General features: G+C 47.6%; 1 protein-coding gene across 1 annotated transcript in view; it reads left to right on the top strand.

Annotated features, from left to right (window-relative positions):
• LOC137141509 (villin-1-like) overlaps positions 1-25,289 on the top strand; it is a 50,136-nt gene that overhangs the window by 13,023 nt on the left and 11,824 nt on the right. Inside the window, exons 3-14 of the mRNA XM_067530396.1 lie at positions 3,419-3,493; positions 7,775-7,971; positions 10,849-10,957; positions 12,546-12,656; positions 14,076-14,275; positions 14,433-14,511; positions 17,364-17,462; positions 18,585-18,738; positions 20,488-20,588; positions 21,158-21,295; positions 22,512-22,670; positions 24,341-24,520. Coding sequence (XP_067386497.1) covers positions 3,419-3,493; positions 7,775-7,971; positions 10,849-10,957; positions 12,546-12,656; positions 14,076-14,275; positions 14,433-14,511; positions 17,364-17,462; positions 18,585-18,738; positions 20,488-20,588; positions 21,158-21,295; positions 22,512-22,670; positions 24,341-24,520 — 1,602 coding nt within the window. The remainder of the gene's footprint in view (positions 1-3,418; positions 3,494-7,774; positions 7,972-10,848; positions 10,958-12,545; positions 12,657-14,075; positions 14,276-14,432; positions 14,512-17,363; positions 17,463-18,584; positions 18,739-20,487; positions 20,589-21,157; positions 21,296-22,511; positions 22,671-24,340; positions 24,521-25,289) is intronic.

Below are 25,289 nucleotides of genomic sequence, written 5' to 3'. Positions count from 1 at the left end.
ACAGGTGCTAATTTTTCTAATATAGGCCCTTCCGTAGTGTGGGGGCGTTCCTTGCCCTTTGCACCCCTTCTTAATTGCTTCATTGTGAGTTACTCTCAGGAAGATGCTGCCCAAAGAGGCGGTCTTTGCCTTCAGTTCTGAGCGTGGCTAGTCCCTGGCCCAGGCTGTTTTCCCCAGGCAGGTTTTCCACAGCTGGCCTTTCGCTGCAGAGCCCAGCCCAAGTCGTAGGGAACAGAGCCCAAGGGCTGAGCAGAGACTCAGTCTCGTGACTCTCACTGGCAGGGACTGTGCAGTGAAACCTGCTCGGTGAAGATGTTGTCATTCTCAGTGATGGAAAGTCACTGCATTTCCCTGTTCGTTGATACGGCATTGAGCCACTTTCCAGGGGAGCTGTAATTAAAAGCAAGTTGGTTCCCCCGGGGAAATGCTGGTATGAGGGGAAACCAGTTGGGCCACCAGAAAAATGTGCAGCTCGAATTCCACGGAACCGCTGTGGCCCTGCAGGCTCATGCTGCACCTCAGCAAAGCCACAGAGCGCTGGGTGTGCGCCCATGCCTGACGGAGGTTGTGTAGGCAGGGTTTGTTAACCCTACGCGCACCGAACGGAGAGTGAAGTACAGTAAGCAGGCAGCAGCGGCGGCGGTCGTCTGTCGGACTGAAGTTTTTCTATTGTGCCCATCCCCATTGCATCTGGGCACCTAGCTGCCTAGCCAAGTGAGCAGCACTGAAATCTTGGCAGGGCTTCTTGAGCGTGTAGTGTCCCGTCCCACACCACCAAAACTAAACGCAGGGCAGGGCTGTCCACCAATTCCAACGTTCCCACGCAAATGCTGGACGCTAGCAACTCTCTTGTCGCCACCTCACCTTGTCACAGGGTCGTGAGATTCAAGAGGGAGCTGGGCACAGGAAATAAGTGCACGCACGGATCTCTCTGTTGCCCTCCCTCCCATCCTCACCCGCAGCACACTCGTAATTCCCATGCTACGTCCTGTGATCATAGTCATTAGAGATGGAAAAGCCTATTAAGTCATCCAGTCCATCACCTCCTCACTGATGCAGGATTGGCCCTACAGTGCATGCACTAGTTATTCGTTCATTTTGCTTTCAAAAGTCCCAAGCAATGGGGTCTCCACCATTTTCCCCTGGAATACATAGAGGATTTCTTTATCAGGCCCTTTCTATTGATATTCACCCCTTCCCCCCCAAATCCTTCTTTTCTGAACTTCATTCCATTACCTCTAGTTAAAATACGCTTGTATTTCCCTGAATATGTCCCCTCCATCCTTCGAATGCTTGTTCATTGCTTTGAGCCCTGTATGGTTCATAGATTCATAGACCTTAAGACCAGAAGCAACCATTATGTTATAACAACTTGTCCACAGGCCATAGAGTTTCACCCAGTTACCACTGCACTGGTCTCAGTGACTTGTGTTTGGCTAAAGTCTATCTTCCAGAAGGGTATCCAGTCTTGATGTGAAGTCTCCAAGAGATGGAGAAACCACGGCTGACCTTGGTAGTTTGTTCTCAGTGTGAATCACCCTCACGTTTGGAAAATGTGTGCCTTCTTTCTAACTTGACTTTGAGTCACCTCTCGGTTGTCGAGCAGGGTGTTCATAAAAGGGCTGATACAGAACAAACCAAACCGGAATGTTTGCCTGGGAAATTACAATAATGTGCCCTTGTGTACACAGTGTCCGGTAATTACCGTGTCCGCGGTCAATGCCTGCCGACACCCATGGCTCACAGAGCTCAGGCTAGCGCAGCCCAGTGCTCTATAAATAGCCAGTGAGTCATAAACCACACAGTATTGGTCTGAATTTCATCCCAGTGAGTTTGCTCAGTTTCATGTTCCTGTTAGAAGTGAACTGGAAAACTCAAGGCAAATCTGAGTGGAGCCCAGAAATCCCTGCTGACTCGCCTCCGTTTGTCTGATGAGGGGACAAAAGACCCGCAGCACGCAGCTTGCTGACCTTTCAAACACTAATTCCCCGTCTCTATGAAGCCCTCAGTCTCTTCAGTGTTAACTAGGGAGGTGCCAGGAATGGTCCACCGTGGGATGCCGCTGCCCAAGAGGTCTAGTGCAGCAGCTGGATACTCTGGCAATGCAGATGCGGCTCAGGCCAGCAGCAGGATTTGAGCTCAAGTCCTTCAGCCATAAAAGTATGAGCCTCTGTCACTTGATTTAAAGGACTAAGGGCCTGAGTCAAAGCCTGTTGAAGCACATGGGATTTGGATCAGGCTTGAAGTCCTTCATCTGGAAGCAGTAGGCGACCTTTACCTCTGTTGATAATCAGTAGGGTGGGAGATGAGACATATACTGACGAGCACCGGATTGCTTTATTATTTATTCATTCCCCAGATGCCTCCCCGTTCTGGGCATTGTACAAACAGATAATGAGACAGCCCTGGCCTTAAAAAACTTATCATTTAAATAGATGTGGGGTACGAAAGATGAGCCGTGAAGGGACATTCCCAACAGCAAGTCAGGGGCACAGTGGGGAGCAGACCCCACATCTCCCAAGTACTAGTTATCACCCTTCCCATTAGGCCACACTGCCCCCGAAGGGAAGCCGTCTACTTCCACAGAGGTCTATTAAATCAGAGAGAGAGAATTCAGCCTGTACTTCTGGGCTTCACCTAAAACTGAGTTAAGTTCACAGTCCAGCTTTATTAATCCTGGAAAAATTTAGGACTGAATGTTTGCAGCGAGGGGACCTAACATATACCCCGTGTCACCCCGTATACACTTAGCAACATTGGCGTAGCTATGGGTGGGCCTGGGTGGTCCATGACCCACCCACATTGAAAGCAGGCCCACCCAATCAGATTTTAAGCAAGTCATCCTGCGTTTTTATTGGCCTCTGTTTCACTGGTGACCAAATCTTGTGCCCACCCATGTCAACCACAGGTCCTGCCAAAAAATCAGTTCTGGCTACGTCCCTGCTTAGCCATTGGTTGGAAACTTCAGCAGTTGACCTCGGATAGCCTAGTGATGGGTGCCAGGTAAAAACTTAGAGGCGAAGATGTGAGCCGTGGAGACCTCTCCCCCTCCGGCTCAGAGCTGAAGTCCTCTTGCCCTGCTCTGTACATTATAGACATGCTGTGAATCCAGTCTCCAGTTCTGCACTGGCCGCCGGCCCTGTTCAGACTGACACAAAATCTTAGAGCCTAATATGTTTTAAAAGGTGTTTTATTTTCATGTGGTTTACCCGGCTTGTGTCTGCAGTACAGCAACTGCTTTGGAAGCCTCAAAGAATTGGGTTTGACCCCCGCTGGGCTTTGTGGGTATCTGTTTTGAGCCAGGCTTATGTCAATATGCAGAGGAGACGGGAATACCACATTTGTTACCACAGCAAAATCACTTCTGTATCTTGTCCAAGCATATTTTTTGATTGTTGCTTTCTCCGATTTCTTGCAGAAAATGAAAATGGTTCCTGTCCCTGAAAAGGCTTACGGGGGCTTTTTTGAAGGAGACTGTTACATCGTTTTATATGTAAGTAAGCTGAGCAAACGTCAGTAGCACAGAACATTTCCAAACCTATCTCCTTAATCTCACTTGAACTGGAGCTCAGATCACTACCTTGCCTGGGTCCAGGGGCATTCTGGTAAAACGTAATTTATTCACCTGCTTTCACCAGCAGCCTGATTTTAATGCCTGAAGTAACTTTGTTGCCTATTCAATATGAAAGAGGCCAGAGAAGCAACAATGGGGGGAAACGCATGAAAAAGACCATCAGCTCTGTTACGCCCGTTGAAATAACGCTCCTACTCTGTGCTCCTGCCGTGCATTACATGCAGGGATCGCTATGGTCGAAAGCCTATATTTTGAAAATTGACTACTGGATTTTGGGTGTGTCAAGGATGCCCAGTGGGCTACCATAAAAAGGACTTGATTTTAGGGGTGTTGGGTGATCAGCCCTTTTTTCCCCTAAGGTGTCTCAAGTTGGACTCCCAGAAATTCAGGTAGCCAAAATCACGAGTGGGTTTTGCAAATGTTGGCCTTAGTAACTTGCCCAGGGTCACACAGGCAGTCCGTAGCAGAGCTGGGAATAGAAGCTGGGTCACATGCGTCCTGTCCTGCGCTGTAACCATAGTGTTGTATAGCGGTAGGAGAATTGGTAGGGGAGCTTGGAAACCTCAGGGGATCACCCAGAACTTGGGCCAGGCTCACTTGAAACTTGACCCCGGCTAGCCCAAAGGCTGAGGAACTTCTGAGCACCTGGCTTGTTGCAGAAATGCCATGCGTTCCTAGGGTGATATTCCAGAATAATGTGCTGTACTGGGGCCTTCTTTATTTCCTCCCAAACTCCTCTTTATTTGCATAGGTCATGGCAGGTTGAGAGGCCTCTTGGGGGTCCACTTTTCCATCCAGTAGCTGTTCTGAGCCATGCTCCCGAGTGACCATTTCACAGGGACAAAAGCTTCTTCGATGGGCTTACCTCACTTCCTAAAGCCAGGGTGGAAATTCTCCCCTTCCTCCATAGCCCCTGCAGCTCAAGTCTTCCACCTGCCGCGCTGGGGAGCTCCGGCAGAGCTGTGTTTTGGAGCAAGCAGGGGTCTGCGCCCTCTGTATGCTCCCCGATATCCTGCCCTGCCTGCCTCATGGAGGGGAAGCAGAATTATATCCTTTGGCTTTACACAGGGCTGGCAGTGGACTCAAATGGGACTTTTCTTCCCACCCATCAGGCTGATGCAGCTGCACATTGACTAAGCCAGGGTTTATTCTGTGGAGGAGTGTTTTTCACTCCAGCATTAGAAGAATCAGCTTGTTCACGCTGGGACATGTTTCACTTTCCAGGCCAGGCACCGCCCGAAGACAGGCTCCCTGCTGCTCAGTGACTCACAGGGTGGCACCCGTGGGATCTTCTTAACAAAAGGGGAGGCCCGCGGTGCCCTGCAGCTAGTCATATTTCTCAGGCAGATGCTTTCTGAAAGGATTGGTGGGGTCTCAGGCACAGCTGTGTGCGCACTGAAATGAATGCACACCGCTCCCGTGGACTTCAGTGGAAATTCTGCAGGAGGGTTGATGGCAGAACTGAGCCCCTAGCTGTTCAGGGCCAGAGAGGAACAATGGGGTCGTGTTTAAGGATTTGTCTATACTGCAATGAGACACCTGGGGCTAGCCAGTGCCAGCTGACTCAGGCTTCTGGGCTGCAGGCTAAGGGGCTGTTTAATTGTACTGTAGACATTTGGGCTTGTTCTGCAAGCCTGAGCTCTGGGACCCTCCCACCTCGCAAGGTGCTGGAGCCCGAACCCAAACATCTACACTACAATTAAAGTCAGTTGGCACGGGCCCGCTGCAGGTTTTTAATTGCTGTGTAGACAGATCCTAGGGCACTAGACTGAGACTCCGGACTTGAGCTGGGCTGGTTTTCCACTCCCACAAAAATTTTCTTGTTCTTCCTGGTGACAAAGCTTTTAGGTGTGAGTGTGAGACCACTCTGCCCCAGAAAGCCCCCACTGACTCAGGCAGAGCAAGGACTTAAACCTCGGTCTCCCACATTGCTGGTGAATGGCTTACCCTCTGAGCTAGTCTGCGGTGGGTGATTGCCCTGGCCCTGGATTTTGACCAGAAGGTGCATCCAGATAAAAGTTTCATGGAAACTGCTACGTCCCCATGAAAAGTTTTGGTTTTGACAAGTCTGCATTCTCCAAAGAAAAAAAGCTATTTCCATGAAAAATTCCCAACCAGTTCTTCTTGGGACATCTGGGCTCAATTTCCGTGTCTGCAACCCTGGGCAGGTCACTTCATCTCTCTGTACCTCAAAGTGTAATCATACTCTTACTTCCCTTTGTCCTGGGTATGTAGGGGTAAACTGTTTGGGTATGATTTGTCTCTACACCAGCGGTTCCCAAACATTTTCCCTGCATGAACCCATTTTCAGATGTGTTGTTTCCCACTACCCCAGACAGCATGGAAGTTGCCGTTTAAAAATGGCGTTCTCCCTGCCATGTGACCTCACACGCACTGTACATGCAAGGTCATGACGCAAGGAGGCTGCCATTTCGCTTTACAAAATGGCGTCCTCTGGACTGCATGACCTCACACACACGGTGCATGTGATGTCATGCTGCATGGAGGGCGCCATTTTGTGGAGCAAAATAGCATCTCCCATGCGATGTGACAGTGCGTGTGAGGTCACGTTGTTGGGGGGGAGGCCATTTTGTAAAATGGGGTCCTCTGAATGTTCGGCATTGCTGTGACCTCATCCGCTGATGAAGCGACCCCACTTGGGGTCACGACCCACAGTTTGGGAACCGCTGTTCTAGGCCAATGAAGCTCTGTTTCTTGTAGGATTGCATGTTAAATGGAGTGATTTCACTGCAAATGAAGCAGCTGTAGCCAAAGAAATCCAGTTCCTCTCTATTTGGGCTTTTAACTGATGCTCACCAATGTGCTCTGAGCACTTTCCACAGAACAAAACAGATAAACATAACTGAGTGTCAAACCCATTTTATAAATGAGTCTCTTATTAGTTTTCCTCCACAGTGGATGATGGAGTTTATCATAACAGGTGATGAAAAATGCCTGGCACCATTCAAAGAACACCTGCTTGTCTTTTCTCTTTGGGCTATTTGTCTTTGTTACACAACAGAAATCACTAAGGGAGGTCTATGGACATCAAACACACATAGGTTTGATCTTGGCTGGAGCTAGACGTGTGTTTGTGAGTCAGCAGGGTTTCACACACCATTTGTATTCTCTCTCTATTTATTGTGTGTGTATAATATATATATATGTATATCTATATTGCACAGGAAAAAACGACATTAGATGAATGTTATTTAGGCTGCAAAATCAATGACTCAAAATTAGGAAATGGCAGATTTACAGGTGCCCATGCAACCATCATTCTGCCGCCTTGTACTCGATGAGTCAGGAAACTGTGGAAAAAACAGTGTGTGAATGTGTAATTTAAGACTGTATCATAATAACACACATGCGTAATAGCATTTTGTCCAGGGACCTGAAAGCACTTAGAAACATTCATTAAATAAACAATATAACACTCTCAAAACATGAGTGAGAGACAGGGAGCTGGCAAGATGCAGCACTCAGGCCCTGATTTAAGATAGGGAAGGAAACGATGGAGGTCTAGTGGTTAGTGTTAGCCTGTGACTTGGGAGACCTGAGTTCAAGGCCTTGTTCTGCGTCAGGCTCCTTGTGTGGGTTGGGCAAGTCACTCAGTCTGTGCCTCAGTGAACTGGGGATAATTGCACTTCCTAGCTGGCAGGAGTGTGGGGAGGACAAATACATTCAAGATTGTGAGGTGCTCGGTTACTACGGTAACGGGGGCATGTATGTACCTCAGACATAAGATGCTAAAAGTTTAGGCATGTGCGTAAGTCCCATTAAATGCTTCCCTGAATCAGGGTCTCCCAGAGTTCTTTAAGGCTCAAATCCTGCTTCCATTGAAATCACTGGCAAAATTCCCAGGAGTTTCCATGGTGCAGGGCTAGGCCTTAGAAGGACAGCTTGACCTCAGGCAGGTTTTCGCATGCCCCATGTTAAGGGCAAATCCTGTTTTCCTTGCTCAGGGGAAAGTTCACTGACTGCATGGGAGTTTTGCTTGAGTAAGGGCTCTGTGATCTGGCTCCCTAGTTTAGAGTTCTCCTAAGAGGTATGATTCACAAGAAGCCAACCATACTTTCAAGCTGTCTTCGTTCCTGGATTGCAGGTCTTAGCAGATGTGTGTGGCTCCACGGTCTGAACCCTCGCAGTGCAACGAATCTCACCCTGACCACCTCTTTTTACCGCTTTTATCTTTCCAAGAACAAGAAGACCTCAAACGGCTTCACGACTGACCTGCACTATTGGATTGGGAAGGACTCATCTCAAGATGAACAGGGGGCTGCAGCCTTCTATGTCACCCAGATGGATGACCTGCTAGGGGGGAGCCCAGTGCAACATCGAGAAGTGGAGGGACATGAGTCCGAGGCCTTCAAAAGCTACTTCAAAAATGGCATTATGTGAGTGATGCAAAACCTGCTGTAAATAAATGGAGACGGTCTAGCGGCCAGGCTGCTCCCAGCAGTCAGGCTAGGTCCCAGGGCTGGTCAAAAAGCTTTTTCAAAAGAGGTTGTCACCATTGTAAAATCTGAAAATTTTTGACTGGTTGGTCAAAATCAGGGGAAATTTTCATAAAATCTTCCTCAAATTTTTCTCCCCAATTTTGTTTGATTTTTGAAATGGGAAACATTTCACCCATCACTGCTAAATCCCTTGAATGTTTACTGTAAATGCAAGAGAAAACTGGATGGGCCAAAACCTCCTCCTAGTCTTCATTAAATCCCAGAAGGCCTGATTCTCATCTTAGGTAACCGGGACGCACATCGTGTGGCGCTTCATAAAACAAACTCAGCACAAGGGACGTGATTCTAATCTCACACTGGCATTAATCAGGAATAACTCCATTTGCGTCCATCTCTGTCTATTTTAGCTCTTATGTGACCTCCATAACCACAGTATCTGAGTGCCTTATAGTCTCTAATGTATTTAGACTACAGGGCCAGCCTTTCTCTCCTTCTACCGTTTGTAATTGCCCATACCTGTGCAAAGCAGGGCTAAAATGCTATGAAATCTGAATTCCCCACTCACATTGGTGATGGCATTTTCCACCCATTTTATTAACCATTATGAAAGTTGTGGACCAAGCTGAAATATGTTACTGGTGTGTTCCCAACTGGGCCAGAACTATTATAAAATCCCAGAGCTCCATCTTTTCTTTCCAGCGCAGGCATGCACATTGCTGAAATTTAATAGAAGGCCTGATACATGCATGAGAAGTGTTAGATTTTGCAAAATGCAGGTGATTCATGAGAAGGTATCATCCATCCCAGTCCTTGCTGGTGCGCCCCACAAGCCAGGAAAACAGCTCAGGAATTGTTTCTGATCTCTGTGTCATCTGGGACGTTTCTGTGTCTTCATCATAAAGTTCAATTGCAAGGAACAAATGACATGTATTGTGACAAAGGTGAGTGGCGAAGGCACCCAGTATCATGAAGCACCTCGCTACCACCTCTCCTTAGCAAGAAACAGCCAACAACAACATAAGAACGGCCATACTGGGTCAGACCAATGGTCCATCTAGCCCAGTATCCTGTCTTCCGACAGTGGCCAATGCCAGGTGCTTCCAAGGGAATGAACAGAACAGGGCGGTTATCAAGTGAACCATCCTCTGTTGTCCAGTCCCAGCATCTGGCAGTCAGAGGCTTAGGGACACCCAGACTATGGGGTTGTGTAAGTCTTGTCTGTGCCTGCTGTTTATCAGCAACCTGAATCCACCCATCTCTGGCAACACAAGCACTTCCCTCCAGGCCCCTCTCTCTCAGTACAGGTAAATGATAGGCACACACCTGACCCCAAGTCCTCCAAGCGTCCCTCTGGAGTGCAGAGCCCCTATTCCATGAAGCACTCATAGAAGTCTCAGATTCGCTGCTTCCAAAGGAATCATACACCCCACCTGCAAGATTCAACACAGCATCACCCCTTTACTTAACACACAGCTCTCTCTCGCTCTCATATAGTGAAAACAGTTTATCACCAAAGAACAGAGATTCGAGTGATAGACAGTAAGAATGTTAGAAACAAATGGTTACATAGAAAAAAAAACAGAACGCTTATCAGAGCCTAAACTTAACTCTCAAGACATTTCCCGTCTCCTACATGGTAACTTTCCCTTGTTCCTTTTCCCAGTGTCTTTAGCCAGTTTGGCAGAGGTGCCTTTTCTCATAAGATTAAATTCACTGATGGCTTTTCTTCACAGATTGGAACAACTGGGGGTTCATCTGCATCCCCAGATATAGTTTCAAAAGTTCATTGTCTTATTCCTAACCAGGATAACCCCAACTGTTTTTGTTTTTCCCTGCAACCTCCGTAATCTATTCATTGAAATTTTGCTCAGACTGTAAATGGATGTGAATCGTACAATATTTAATTCACATGTAAACAGACAGACAGACACAAACATTTCTTGCCTCAAAGAAAACCTACTTTTCACCAGTCTGGTGACCAGTAGCTTATCACAGACTTTAAGAACATAAGTGTCAGTCTATATACATCACTCCATGCACACCTCGCAATGGTTATGAAGTCCAGTATGACACAGGGTTTCATTAGAAACCTTATGTGACATTCTTCTGGTGAACCCAGGGGATCTCTGTAGCCTATACACCCTTGGCATTCAGAGGTCTTTTGGTCACAGAAGGTCCTGCCGTCAAAGCTTGCAATGCATGTGTCCCACAGAACACATACAAATAAATTGGTAGCTTATATCTGAGACCAGCATAGCATCCTGAGTCCCTGAAGAATGTTGTTTCATTTTAATTAAGGGAGGTCAAAATTTTCCCATCAAAACTTTTTTGATGGGAAATTAGATTTTCAACACAATGGTTTCTATTTGCAAAAAGCATCTGGGGAAAATGTTGCTTGTTCATCAAAAAAGTGAGCACCCGGAAACAGAAATATTTCAATTCTGAAATGCCTCTGCAGTACCTTTTGGGAGAGACAGTTCAGTTGGTCATGATCCCATTCTCCTCTATAGGCTGGGTTCCTCATATCGATTCCACCTCCCATGATGCACCACAGCCGTGTGACTCCTATGATACAAGAGGGAAGATCATGGTGCATCATGGGAGATGTAATCTGACAGAGTTCCTGGCCTATAGAGGAGAATGGGAGCACGAGATGCATAAACTACGACTCCCACGAGGCACCATGGCAGCATTTCCAAATCCAAATTTCTGGATATTTTGGATTTTGATTTTATGTCCAAAACTTGACATTTTCCTGGAAAAAAGCTCATTTTCTCACTAGCTCCAACTCTAACCCTCTATTCCCTGTTACAGCTACAAGAAGGGAGGAGTAGCTTCAGGATTCAGGCATGTGGAGACCAATATGTACAACATCAGACGCCTCCTTCATGTCAAGGGGAAGAAGCATGTGTCAGCCACAGAGGTAAGGACAGAAGCTATTTATTCTTATTGGTCAATCAAGGTGAACTTCATACGAGAATTGCTGTCAGTTAATGGTCTGGCATACCATCTGGATTTACAATGGGAGAAAATCTGGCTCAGATTCTGACCTCACTTTGGGTTTATACCCATCTATCTCAATAGGACCAAATCCTCAACTGGTGTAAATCACCCTGATTCCCATAAAGCCAGTAGTACTACATCAGTTTGCACCAGCTGAGCATCTGGTCCATAGATTTCACTGGAGTTACAATGGTGTGAGATCCAGATCAAGGCCTCTGAGCAACGGTTGCGAATACGGAGCCTGATTCTTGTCATCTTTACACCAGTGCAAATCAGGAGTAACTCGGTGTTGAAGACCATGGAGTGACACTGGTATAAGTGAGAGCAGAGTCAAACTAACAATCCTTCCAGATGAAGTCATGGATTCCTTACACAATTAAAACACTATGAACTTGATTTTGTACCAGCCTCGTGATCTGAAGCTGGAGAAAAATGGTGCTGGTTTTTACATGCATTCCTCTAGGGCCTGATGCAGGTTGTTGTAGTAATAGTTACTGCACAAGATGATATTGTGTATGATTAACATATCATACGTTAATATGATTGTATTTTGGGTCACCAAGACGTGCGCACATCTAAACTGAGTCACCGCATCACCACACTGCTGTAACCCTTGCCGTCCCTTCCCTCCCCCACTCCCATCACATCAATGCTAATATTCGGCCCCAAGCCTGCAGAGACTTGCACGCATGTGCTTACCTTTATGCTGTGCCAGGAGCCTCATTGGTTCTAGCAGTGCCAACTCTCACAGTTCACAGGAGAGCTTCTGGGCCTGCTTTGTGCAGGATCAAGACCTTGGCTCGTATCTTTGGTATTGGGTACTGAACCCTTAAACGGATCAGCTTCCCAGCAAGGAGCCTGGGGGAGGAAAGCTACAGATGCCCATGCTCTGTTTGCAGAGGCAGCTGGGACTGCAGCACTGAATATAAAGGATCTCTTTCAAGCGGCTTGAGCCCAACATTATTACTGATCACCACTGTAAGCTCCTTGGGGCAGGAACCATGCTCTTTCTATTTGTCCTGAAACTTTTCCTTGGGGGAGGGGGAAGAAACCCATCTCTTTCCCGATTAACTCTACTCGACAGATTTTTCATCACAGTTTGTGAATCCCTGCCTTACACAGTAAATAACTCAATAACTTACTCTGGGTTTTGGTATCTTGCAGACAGAGAGAAACTGCTGGCTACTAGGCCCAGCCAATCATTTATTCCCATGTAGTTTCCTGCACAGAGGTTATTGCTGTTATCAGAAAAGTAGAAGTTTTAGAAACAGTATAAGGAGAGCCACACACGGACTTTTCCCTGAATTTTAAAAAATGACAGGGGTTCCTATCTGTCCAAACAGGAAAATAAATGATAAGTCCCCAATCGTATTTGTGATAGTTGCTCAATTTGCAGAGAAAAACAAGCATGTGGTTAATATCCGAGTGTTGTTCCTTCCCCAGAAGCTGGTTTTCTATGACAATCATTGTTCCCTGGTAACATGAGCTGTTTCATTATCTCATGACAGGTGGAGCTTTCGTGGGACAGTTTCAATAAGGGGGATGTGTTCCTGTTGGACCTGGGGAAAGTGCTGATCCAGTGGAACGGTCCCGAGTGCAACATTGCTGAGAAATCCAGGGTCAGTATGGAAAATGCCACTGGATTTATTTGGGGGCATTTTTAAAGCCTGAAAATGAAGAGAAATATGAATGATGGTATTTGCAAAATAGCAGCCACCCCAGCACAAAGCTAGCAATACATTGATGAGCAGGTAAAACCCTAGCAGAGGACTATTTTCCCATTAATGGCTCCTACAGGAGAGGAAGAATGGTGTTGTGGTTATGGCATGGGACAGGGATTCAGGAGATGTGGGTTCGGTTCTTGGCTCTGCCACAGCTTCTCCATGTGGCCTTGGGCAAGTCACTTAGCTTCTCTATGCCTGACCCAGGTCTATGTGACATAGTGCTTAAAAAATTAGGAGCTTTATCTAGATCCCAAGGGTGGAGAAACTTTGTTTAAAATAAAAAAGGTAGTGTGGTCTAGTCCAAAGTGACCAGTAGCAGAAGTAGAAATAAGAATACTAAGCTCTTATGTATCAGTTTTCCTCCATAGATCTCAAAGCACTTTACAAAGATATCATTATCCCCATTTTACAGATGAGGAAACTGAAGCACAGAGAAGTGACTTGGCCATGGTCACCCTGCAGGACCATGGTAGTGTCAAGAATAGAACCCTATCCTCCGAGTTCCCAGCCAGTATACTGTCCCACTGGACCACACACTGCTTCTCTGTGGTTGTCATGGGCAATGCCATCAAAAACCAGGAGGGCAATTATGAACCAGATTCTGGGTGTGTAGATTCTGATGCCCACGGATTCTGGTGCCTGAGGTTGTGGATGAACTCATGGGGCACTTCTTTATATGAATGAGAAGGCAGACAGCTTCTTTCTGCCTGTGGTGGCACCTGGAGAATTGGGCATAGAAAAGATAGCAGCATGGTCAGGAGAAGAGGAGCTGAAACTTTCAGCAAAGATGGAGAGCAGGTAGGTTCCCACAGGAGCAATGGTGCACAGGGGCTGACAGGCAGATTTCCAGGCACGAGGAGGGTTTTCAGTGATGGATGGTGTGCAGGTTACAGCCACGGGAATCAAACCAATCAGGTGCTTTACATAACAAAAGGATTTCCTTTGGCGTTAGAGTTCCAAGGCTGCTTTAAAACTTCCTGTCTAAACTGTTTTTCTGTGGAAAACTGGGTTTTCAACCCAAAGGCATTTTTTGTGAAAAAAGTTGTTCTACAGAGAATGTGGTGTTTTTGTTTTAAAATCCAAAAAATTTCAATGTGGAAACCTTGCTGTGATGCTTCATGGGAGTTTGTAGTTTGTAAGCCTCATTGTAAGTCCCCATTCGTATGGTCCAGGTCACTCAGCCAGACTGCATCCACCAAGATAATAAATTGAGATGAAATGTACGGTGAGCACTGAAAGTCAGTCCTGACCGAGCACCCACAGAGGTGAAAGGCGAGTCATTTCATTGGCTAAATCAGGACCTATCTCTTTCAGGGACTTGCTCTGGCTCGTAGCATCAGGGATGATGAGAGAGGCGGCCGTGCCCAGATTGGCATCATTGACAACGAGAAGGACTCGCCGGACCTCATGCAGATCATGAAAGCGGTGCTCGGGGAGAGGCGTGGGGAGCTCCGGGCCGCCATACCCGATGAGAAAGCCGATGAGCTGCAGAAAGCAAACGTCCGGCTCTATCAGTAAGCCTGGGATAAACTGTGTGTGTGTGTGTGTGTGTGTGTCCGTCCGTCCGTCCGTCCGTCCGTCCGTCCGTCCGTCCGTCCCCCAGTCCCAAGAGGAGAGTCCCTTCTCCCCCAGCCCTCTGTGAATCTTTACTCTGCCCATTGCCTCCTCTAGTGTCTATGAAAAGGACGATAACTTGGTGGTGCAGGAGATTGCCACCCGACCCCTTACACAAGATCTCCTCCAGCACGAGGTAAGAGCAAGGGCTTAGGTAGGGAAATAGGGGTGTGATGCTAAGATTGTGAGTTCTGTGTGATCAGGACTGTGACTTTTTGTCACTTGCATGCACGGCAGCTGCACAGCGGAACCTTGATCCTTGCCTGAGAGAGTGCAATGATAATACAAAAAATTAATGATGGCAGAGTATGGCAGCCTTCATGAATTATTTAATGTTTCTTTCTACCTCCCTCCCTCATCCGCCACTGCAGTATGTCTGCACTTCACTGCTTGTTTGGGAGGACTTGGAGACCCAGGTTTTGGAAAGAGCATTAGGCATTTATTGAAATAAATGGGAGTTAGGTACCTAAATACCTTTGAGGATCTGGGCCTTAAACCTTCCGTATCTCAAACTGTCAGGCGCCTTTTAAAAAGGAATGACCTGTGGTCTGAGGGCTCCTCTCAGGGGTCGATGGGCGAAGGTGGACTGAAGCCGCTACGAGAGAAGATGGCCTACCTGCCCTCGCAGCCCCAGGAGATGTTTCTGCAAAGGGACAGTCAAGTGTCTCAAGGCACTGTGAGAACACAGAGAGGGTTAATAGCTCGTGTTTGTATACGTGAGGGAGGATCTGGCTAAAATAGGATAGCGAATTTGTCCCACTAATTTCTTCAGACAGAAACCAGCCCCAAGATGGGAGGGGGGCTACCAAGAGGGAGACCAATATATCTGTCAGCTGCCATTAATCCCTCTCTGGAACCAGGGTTCTTGCCTGCCTGCTTCTGTTTCTAGCAGTAGAAGCACAAGGTGTTCTCGAGGGTAAATCACTGGACGTGTTACCTCTGAATAGAAATGATAAGGTTCAACTTTCTCCTGGGTTGTTTTGCTTTTCCTTTAAAAACAAGAAGCTTAGTTCTCAGTCTCTGTCACTTGGTAAGGTACCAGGCTGCAGGTAGACTGGCAGGGATTTGAGGCAGAGTCACATGGTCTAGCTCTGATCTGGCACAATCTGGTTCTGATGTGGCACTGCTTTTACCCCAGTGCACTCCTCCGGCTTCAGTGAAGTTGTGATGTTTCCCTCTGCAGTCTGGGCTGGTGTTTAGTTGTCACCCCAGTTCCTCACTCCTGGGGCCCAGCTGGCCCTTGCCTGCTGTGTGAACCCCCCACTCCTAGGTCAGCCCACACACAGCCTCTTGCAAGCAAGTAGCCCTTAATTTAGTGAGCGAGGGCTTCTGGCCAGCTACTCATGGGATTATGCAATAGAATGACCCCATCAAACACCCCCAATCTCAGATGCAACCCTAGGAACGGCCGTCTTAAAGAGTTCAGTGCTGCCCACTGGACTCTGCAAGCTAATATGTTCATCAATGTATCAAAGAAATTGATATGCACCAGCTCTATCACTTTAAATGGAGTCTCTACACACACCCAAATCACATGCACTGGTTTAGATAAAACAAACAAATCAAAAGCAAATAAAAGGCAAATCGCATTCTAAACTAAGCTTAACACTTCCAGTAGCCTTACAATCTTCGATGGTTCTCACCACAGGCTGGTTGGTCGGCCTCCAGCCAGGTTCTTCCCTGTGGTCAATGCTTCAGCTGCTTGATGTCATTCACAACTGGGTGGCAAGAGAGAGAGAGAGAGCGAGCAGCCAAAATGTCCCCCCTTTTCAAATGTCTCTTTGCCCCCTTTGGGGGCTTCACACACACACACACCCTTTAGGGTCAGGTGACCAACAGTATCCCTGCATGGTCTTCTCCGTGTCCTGAGCCAATGAACATCCCCTTACCAGATGCTTAGGCTAGTCCATTGTTGCTGGAAGAGCCAGTTTATTTTATGCATGCCTTAGTGAGGCGTGAACCACCTCCCTGCTTTTAGTGTTTGCCTAGATCTGCCTCAGGCCAAGAGGTACTTATTTGAGACTATTACATAGCAGAGCTTCATACCCATGCATATGACATTGCAACAAACATACAACATAACAATAACATCCAGCAGGTCCTGAGCATTCCAAAAACCCCTTACGTGACGTACCTTGCACTGAACAATACACACACAGTTACACTCTAAGGGTGAACACGACTGATACACAATCACACCAGAAGAGTGCACAAGGGGTGCAGTGTGCCACACAAGTCACTCCAGAGCTACACAGGTGGAAGAAAGATCTAAGTCAGGCCTCAGTGTTGTACTCCTCTTGCTCCTAGCAGGCACTCTACAAATCAAGACCATGCTTGTTAATCTAGCACACCAGGCTGATGGTTGGACTTGTAGGGCCTGCATTTCTAGTCTCTCTCTCTTACCCTGTGCTTTGGGGAGCTGACGGATTGGTTGCTGATGTGTGCAAAGGACTCATTGCTGGTTTTGGAACAAGTGTCAGATACTCTAGGACAGAGATCCCCAATCTTTTTACCCCATGCCCCCCTTACTCCTGTCTGTGTCCCCTGCTGAACCCCCAGCTGGGGCTGGGAGTGGGAAAACAGTTGGGGCTGGGGGCTGCAGCAATGTGGCAGGGCTTCCAAGCTGAAATCCCTGGGGCGGCGGGGCATCCCTGACCTCAGCCGTGAGGCTTCCCCGGGGCTCCCACCCCCCAACTTTCCTCCAGACACCCCCAAGTGGGAACACCCCACACTTTGAAGACCTCCACTCTAGAGATCAGCTAGAACTGCGTCTAGTTCAGAAAATGTTGTATCCATTTTCCGGTAATCGTGCAACTACTTATCCTAGCTCTCGCTCTGCTGCTAGCAATCATGCACCTGAACCATGGCTGGAAAATGGGCACAACATTTTTCTAGTCTAGACATGAGTGCAGGTGACACTTTGGATAAGGGGGGAAACCTGGTTTGACCACAATTTTTGATCTGTCTATTTCCTCTGCTTCACTTCAGGACTGTCACATTTTAGATCAAGGTGGTTTTAAAATCTATGTTTGGAGAGGAAAAGACTCCAGCAAGGAGGAAAGAAAAGCAGCATTCAGCCGAGCTCTGGTGAGCCCCATATTTAAAACAATCTGAGTAGCTAAGAACTACCCTGGACGTTGCTGAGAATTACAATGGAGCGTTGATTGATGGGAGCTGACCTGCTTTCTCGCATGCGAACTGAGGACGATATAGTAATGATGGACTTAAACCAACATTGTCATGCTTGGATGAAATAAATAGGAGCTTTGTGGGGATGAGGCCATTTATTTAGATGCCTTAACAGCCTGGTTCAAAGCCCACTGCAGTCATAAAGAGTTTTTCCATTGACTTCAGTGGGTTTTGGATCAGGCCTTAAATGTGAATGTATAGTTGATGTTTTCAAAGTAGCCTAGGGGATTTAGGGCTTTGTTTTCACAGGGGACAGAAAAGGTGTATTCATGTGCTCACTAACGTGAAGTGAAATCCTAGTGAAGACAAGGCAGTTTGTAGTTTTCTCACAAGTTAGTACATGTGGAACTGCAGCACAAAGAGGCTAAGGCCTGGTCAACAGTTACCTTAAAATTCAGCGGCAGTCGACGGGAGTTACACAAGCTATGCAGAGTAGCTTGTGTAACTCCCATTGACTTCTCAAATTCCGTTGCGCGCCGCATCTTCGCTGCGCCGCGCCACTTGAGGGGTGGTTTTAACAAGTCGACTTCCAGATCGATCTGACGGTGGCGAATTTGCCGCCTTCAGTGAAGACGTACTCTAAGTGACTCACCCAGGGTCACACAGGAAATCTGCAATAGGACAAAGAATTGAACTTGAGTCTACCAAGCCCCACGCTAGTACCCGAACCACTGGGGATCATTCTTCCTCTCAACTCCTGGTGGCTCATCTGGAGCTCTCTGTATCTATGAAGCAGGGAGAAAAAGGGGCCATTCCTAAAAAGACATGGGCCCGTGCTGCTCTGGTCAGCCCTGAATAAGGTACATCTCAGAGTTTGCATGTGTCTAGATCTGGATTTTGGGAGCAGTTACAAAATTCAGGTCCAGCTCAGGGTTTTACATTCCAAACCTCTTAAGAGTCTTGGAAGCATTTGGATCAATGGGGTTGGTGCAGGCCCAGATAACCTTCGGTCCATCTCTTACCATGTTTCTGTACAGAGACTGGTATGAGCTAAGTGAAGTCCTTTTGGATTCCCTGTAGGGCTTTATCAAAGCTAAGAATTATCCGGCTACTACCAACGTGGAAGTGGTGAACGACGGCGCGGAGTCGGCAATGTTTAAACAGCTCTTCAAGAGGTGGACAGAAAAGGAGGAAACTCAAGGGCTTGGCAAAGCCTACACAACTAGCAAGATTGGTGAGATCATCAAGAAGGCTGATACATTGGAGGGGGTTCAGAGAAGAGCCACAAGAATAATTAAGAGATTAGACAACATGCCTTATGGCGATAGATTCCCAGAAGTCTATCTAGTTAGCTTAACAAAGAAAAGGTTAAGTGATTACTTTATTGCACTCTATAAGTACCTGCGTGGAAACAAATATTTAATAATGGGCTCTTCAATCTAGCAGAGAAAGGTATAACATGGTCCAGTGGCTGGAAGTTGTCGCAAGACAAATTCAGACTGGAAATAAGGCGAACATTTTTAACGGTGAGAGTAATTAAGCATTGTAACAATTTACAGAGGGTTCTGGTGGATTCTCCATCAGTGACCATTTTTAAATCAAGATTGGATGTTTTTTGAAAGATCTGCTTTAGGAATTATTTCAGGGACGTTCCATGGCCTGTGTTATCCAGGAGGTCAGACCAGATGATCACAATGGCCCCTTCTGGCCTTGGAATATATGAATCCTCAATATAAATAGTGGCTGCTTTTTAACTTGCTTCATTGTCACTGATTTGATGTTCTGTCAGCTTTCCTTATGAAAAATGAGGCCCGAGGAATATCTTTTACACTGATTGTTTCAAACCTTCAGTAGCTTTAAAGCCTTATTGCCCATTCTTCTGTAACTGTGTATCTTCCATCTTCTTTAAAATACAAAGGATTCAGCAATTTAGCAACAATAAAAATTGCTGATACTTTATACTTACATAATTAATTAGCAAAATCGTCAGCGATGTCAAATATAAATTTTGACAATCAAGAAATCAGTTAGGAAACGAATCTCAATAATTCACCCCAAAAAAAGTTTTAATTGTCTTCAGAAATCAGTAACTATTAATATAATAAACAGATTTTGGATAAAAATCTGCTCTCATTTATGCTGGCATAAAATTAGGATTCCACTGAAGTTAAAGGCTTATTCGCGATTTACATCAGTGTAAGTGAGAGCAGAATTTAGCTCACTGGCTTTTGTTGAGATGAATATTACAGTGCATTGTTCCAAAAGGGAAAATGGTGAGGGACAGTAGACCTTGTTGTTGATAGAAACATGAAGTGAATATGTGTAGTTACATAGATATTGCATGTCTTCATCAATGACAGCTGGAAGTGTCTCTCTGTCATCACCTTCAGAAATGTAACCATTTTTCCTTTTGAAAAGAACATTTAAAAGGGGGGAAAATGGTTACAGCTCCTGAAAACAATCATGAATCACTTGTTTGGGAGGTGAATCATACTTTTAATGGAACTCATTGGAGCCAATCAGAGTGTACTTTTTGAATATACAATGTGATTGGGTAATATTGATCCATAATTCTATTATTATTATTATTGAACTCTGAGGGGTAAATAACAGAACACCCAAATTCCATCAACAATAGACATTTTCTTAGAATCATAGAGCCATAGGCTTAGGAGGGCCAGATTTGTTGGTTCTACTTCATAAAATCATAGAAGATTAGGGTTGGAAGGGACCTCAGGAGCTCATCTAGTCCAAATTCCTGCTCAAAGCAGGACCAACCCCAATTAAATCATCCCAGCCAGAGCTTTATCAAGCTGGGCCTTAAAAACCTCTAATACTCATGATATGATGGTTTTCAGATCATTATCATCCAGGATTTTTCTCATGTATGTGACAATTGTGTGTAGCTATGGGACAGTGTACAGTACTTAAACTGTATGCTTGTAAGGTTTGCTTAACACATGTATTCTGCTAATGTGTACAGCCAAGGTGGATCAAGTGAAATTTGATGCCTCTCAGTTACACGTCAGACCAGAGTTAGCTGCGGAACAGAGAATGGCAGATGATGCCTCCGGGAAAGTTGAGGTGAGCAATCACTTTCCAAATCATTTTTCTGTTACGTAGGTTGCAATCATGGACATGTTTCCAAACCATCTGCCATTTAATATGCAGCAGCTGTGCAGATCTGGTGAGGTCACGGCTTAAGGCTGCGTGGCTGCAGCCAGAACGAACTCCCAGAAGGCTGTGACTATTCAGAAGAGTTATTGTAAATCCCCCCCCCCCACTGCCCCCAGTATTCTCTCAGGGAGGAGGGACATCTGACCTTATGGCTTTGATCAGTGAAGCAAAGGAGTCAGCAGGCTCATTCCTCTGTCTCAGGTAAGGTGCTGCATGATGTTAGCAGCCAAGAACACATTGATAGGATAGGTTGAGGAAATCAGTGGACTCTCACAGCCAAAGCGGGAGTCACACCGTGGTAAAGTAGGCATTTTATATAAAACCTACTGACCTGAACGTCAGTGGGGCCCTTGAAGAAGTGGCTGTGGTATATTTACACACACACACACACACACACACACACACACACACACACACACACACACACACTTGCACACGCAACATCCCACTTTTCTGATCTGAGGGTTTCTGTGCAGGTGTGGAGGATTGAGGATCTGCACATGCAACCAGTGGAACCCAAGACTTACGGGCAGTTCTACGGAGGAGATTGTTACCTGGTCCTCTATACGTACCTGAAATCAGGCAGACCTCAGTACATTATCTATATGTGGCAAGTAAGTAAAAGCCAAGCAGGAAAGGGCTGGATATAATTGACAGAAGCCCAGAATTGAAGAAAATATCCCCCCAAAAACGAAAAACACACTAGACCTCCCCAAACACTCACTCTTCTTTGACGAGCCCAGCATCTTTGGTTCTGTCCCGCTCTTTCACAGACCCCCATGCCCCATATCCCAGCTGAGCCAGTGTTGTGACCTTCTGCATCCTTCTACATGGAGCTCTAGTGTGTTTCACTGAAGGGTCTGAAAGTGGCAGCAGTGGCTTCTACTGCAGTTCCTCAGAACGCAAGACCAGCCTCGGCAAACATCCATCCGACAGGAAGCCATGGAACACACTGAGAAAATCAGAGGTTGCTGAAGTGCATGGCAGAGCCTGGAAAGGGATGAGGCAGTCCACTCTTCACATGCATCGCAACCCCATTCCCCACCATGCAGTTAGTCAAGGGGATGTTTTGTTCAGTTCCAGGCCTGAGAGGATTATGGATGTTTTCCTCTGGCTGGTGGGCCAGAGGGTTTCACGTGCATGACCTGCATTTTGTCAAAGCAAAAACAAAGATTGGCAAAAATTACCATTTCCCCCCACACACACACACTTTTCATAAATCTGGCAGAATGGTGGGACCTGATTCTCTGCTGCCTTGCATGTTGTGTAACCATTTGCTTGTGTGCTAAGTGAATGCAGAGAATGTGGCTGGCTGCCACGCTCCACCCCAGAGGTGGCTGCAGACACCCTCACTTTGCCTAGGGGAGCATGACAACACAAGATGCAAGGAAGTGGAGAATCAGGCCCGTGATTTTTCTCCACTGCTATGACCATCAGAGGCAGTGTTGCTGACTCTCGTGATCTGAGAGCAAATCTTGCAATATTTCATGTTGTTCTTTACAGTCCCAGCGCATGGAGTCATGTGAACGTGACTCTCCACTTTCATTTTTTAAAAGAGATTTTCTATCCTTCATGGTTGTGGAGAAGAGCATGAAAACATGACCGCTAAAGGCTCCAGGACCAGAAAAGAAATACAAAAAAATCCCACAGTGATTATTTTTAGAACCCTCATGATTTTAAAGCCAATCTCATGATACACAAAACCCCACGATGTTTGACAGCCTGGAGCTGGTAACGTTTGACTGCTTGGGAAGGTTTGTAACCATGAACCATTGCATGTGCGTAGCATCTCCTGAAATGCAATACCAGGCATCTCTCTCTCCTTCCTAGGGCCGCCATGCCTCTGTGGATGAAATCACTGCCTCTGCTCTCAATGCCATAGAGCTTGACAAACAGTATGGGAACGAGCCGGTGCAGGTTCGCGTGACAATGGGCAAGGAGCCTCAGCACTTCCTTGCCATCTTTAAGGGCAACCTGATTATTTATGAGGTAAGGACGGCTTTGGCTCGAGGGAAATATACTAGTGCTTACACCCTTCAGCTGACGCTGATGTCCTGGGTGGGTTGTCGGTGGGGAGGATCAAACCTGGGATCTCTGGATCTTAATGCACGAGCCGCTGCTGCCTGAGCTAAAAGACACGCCTCTGTTAGCCTCACCAGCAACCACTAACTGGCCAAGCCACCCCTAAGAGATGGACAGACCGCCACAGCGAGAAGGCATAGCTTACACCAGGAGGGAAGAGGAACTGTTTAGGATGGTAGACGGGGGCATCTCTAGGAGGAATAGGAACAGCCTGACAGTTAGGTCTGTTTGAGGCTGTGGCAAAGTCTCCCAAGGGAAGTGCTGAAAACCCCATACTGGTGTCGTATGTACTTATACAGCTGCCATTGCCATAATATCTGAGCCCCGGTCAGTCTTTAATTGATTTAGCCTCAAAACCCCCTGTGAGGAGGCAGGACAGTGCTATTATCGTCATTTTGCAGATGGGCAACTGAGACACAAAAAGGCTAAGTGACATGCCCAAGGTCACACAGGAAGTCTGTGTCAGAGTGGGGAACTGAAGCTGGGTCGTCCACCCTAATCACTGGGCAATCCTTCCTCTCTCCACCTGGCACATTTTGAACTAGGCTGAACAAAGTCATCAGTAAATATCTAATAGGGAACAGTCCTAAACTGAACTAGATTCAGCTATCCGATCTTTTCCATCTCTAGACTCTAATTATTTTGTATAGTGGAATTAAATGCAAGGCATCAAACTGTAAATCACAGCAAATGAGGCGGGGACCTTTGAAAGTGCTCAGCACCAACCTAATGCTTGGCTTAGCTGGGAGCAGAGTTAGGCCAACACTGAGCACTGCTGGATAGCCCAGCCAGGCAGCTTGTCCCTGGTTCCCCAGCAAGTCTGTGGCATGGCTGAGATTAGGGTCCTTAGACTGACCCATCACCATAGAATCAGAGTGCTCAGCTCAGACCTGGCACCCAGGGCCCCCCATGGCGGGAGGGGGCAAGGGTACACTTTACCGGGGCCCAGAGGCCCTGGGGGGTCCAGCGCAGGCTGCAATCCCCATTACCCTCATTATGAGAGGGGGCCCGGGTTAAAGGTTTGTACTGGGCCCAAAAAAATTATCCTTGGGCCCTGCTGGCACCCACCCCTGGCCACTAGCTATGACTTCCCTTTCAAAGCAGAGCTGTGCAGCCATTGCACGGTGAGTTAAAGAATTCAGTCACACGCCCAATAGCACAGGGCCGGGGGAATCTGAGCGGCTTCTCTCTGCAGAAAGCATCTGCATTGACCTACGGCACAGAGCACCGTGCTCTGGGCATTGCCTTCTGCACCGGCTGCTTCATCAGGGAAAGAGCTTCTTCCTGCTCTGCACGGCAGGCTGGAACCCCCCTGCTCAGCGGGCACCATAACTGACCCAATTGCCGGCAAATGCCGGCAGCAGGCGTGTGGCGTGCTGGCTGTCTTCCTGCTGGAAGCTTCGGGGCTGGGCCAAAGGCCACTGAAAGGAATGGAAAGGCTCCTCCAGACTCCAGTGGGCTTTGGATCATTCCCTTGGTCCTTCCGTACTGGCAGCTTGAAGGGCTTAGATGCCCAAGTCTGTCCTCCTGGGCTTCTGCACCCACCCCACCTCGTGATGCGATGTGAATTCTCGTAGGGAGGCACGAGTCGCGCGCAGAATAAGGAGCCCGAGCCCGTGATCCGCCTCTTCCAAGTGAGGGGCACCGATGAGCTCAACACCAAAACCATCGAGGTGCCGGCCCGGGCCTCCTCCCTCAACTCCAACGACGTCTTCCTGCTCAAGACCAGCCAGGTCTGCTACCTGTGGTGTGGCAAGGTGAGCGAGCGGCTGACGGGAGTAGCGCCACGTTGACACCGGGCCCGACTTCCCCCCAGTCTCACTCCTGCTGAGTGGGACTTGCTTACGCCTCTGGTCCCACCAGTTTCAGTAGGTCCACTGGGGCCATAGGGTCACCAGCTTTTCAACAGCTGAAAACTGAACTCCCCTGCCCCGCCTCTTCCCCCAAGGCCCCACCCCCACTCACTCCTCTCCCCCATCCCTCCGTCCACCCCTCCCACCACGTGCGCCCCCCTCCCTGGGGCTCCCCTGACACCTGTAGAGCCGGGCTGTGGGGAGCTGACGCAGAACCTACCTGTCCACTCGGGGCACAGCCGGCGGGGAGGGGCGGTCAGTCCCCAGAGCGAGGGGCTAGGGTGGGGAAATCAAGGCACAGTGGAGGGAGGAGGAGGAGGGGGGCAGGAGGAGCGGACAGGATCCCTTTCTCTCCCTGAGCGGAGGCAGCAGTACCAGGACCTACCTCCTGGAGCCGGAGCTGGATCCGGGGGCCAACCAGTCCCCTCCATCAGGTAGCCGCAGCTAAGCAGAGCAACTTTTCCAGGCTGCAGCTGCTGCTCTTTCCTGCCCCCAGTGGCAGAGGCTGGTTACTGCAGGTAATTGGACTTCTAGTGTCCCGTCAAGAATGCGGACCAAACATGGCCAGGTTCCCATCTTGACTGGAAACCAGACACCTGGCAACTGGGAGAACCAATTCCTAGGGCCCAGATCCTCCTGCTGAAATCAAGGGGCGTCAGGTGCCTACACACCT

The sequence above is a fragment of the Emydura macquarii genome, unplaced genomic scaffold (genome assembly GCF_026122565.2).
Source record: "Emydura macquarii macquarii isolate MOO-44397 ecotype Brisbane River unplaced genomic scaffold, CSIRO-AGI_Emac_v2 contig_3080, whole genome shotgun sequence".
Lineage (NCBI taxonomy): Eukaryota > Metazoa > Chordata > Testudines > Chelidae > Emydura > Emydura macquarii.
The sequence above is the reverse complement of the archived record's forward strand: the minus strand, read 5'-3'. Positions and strand labels throughout refer to the sequence as shown.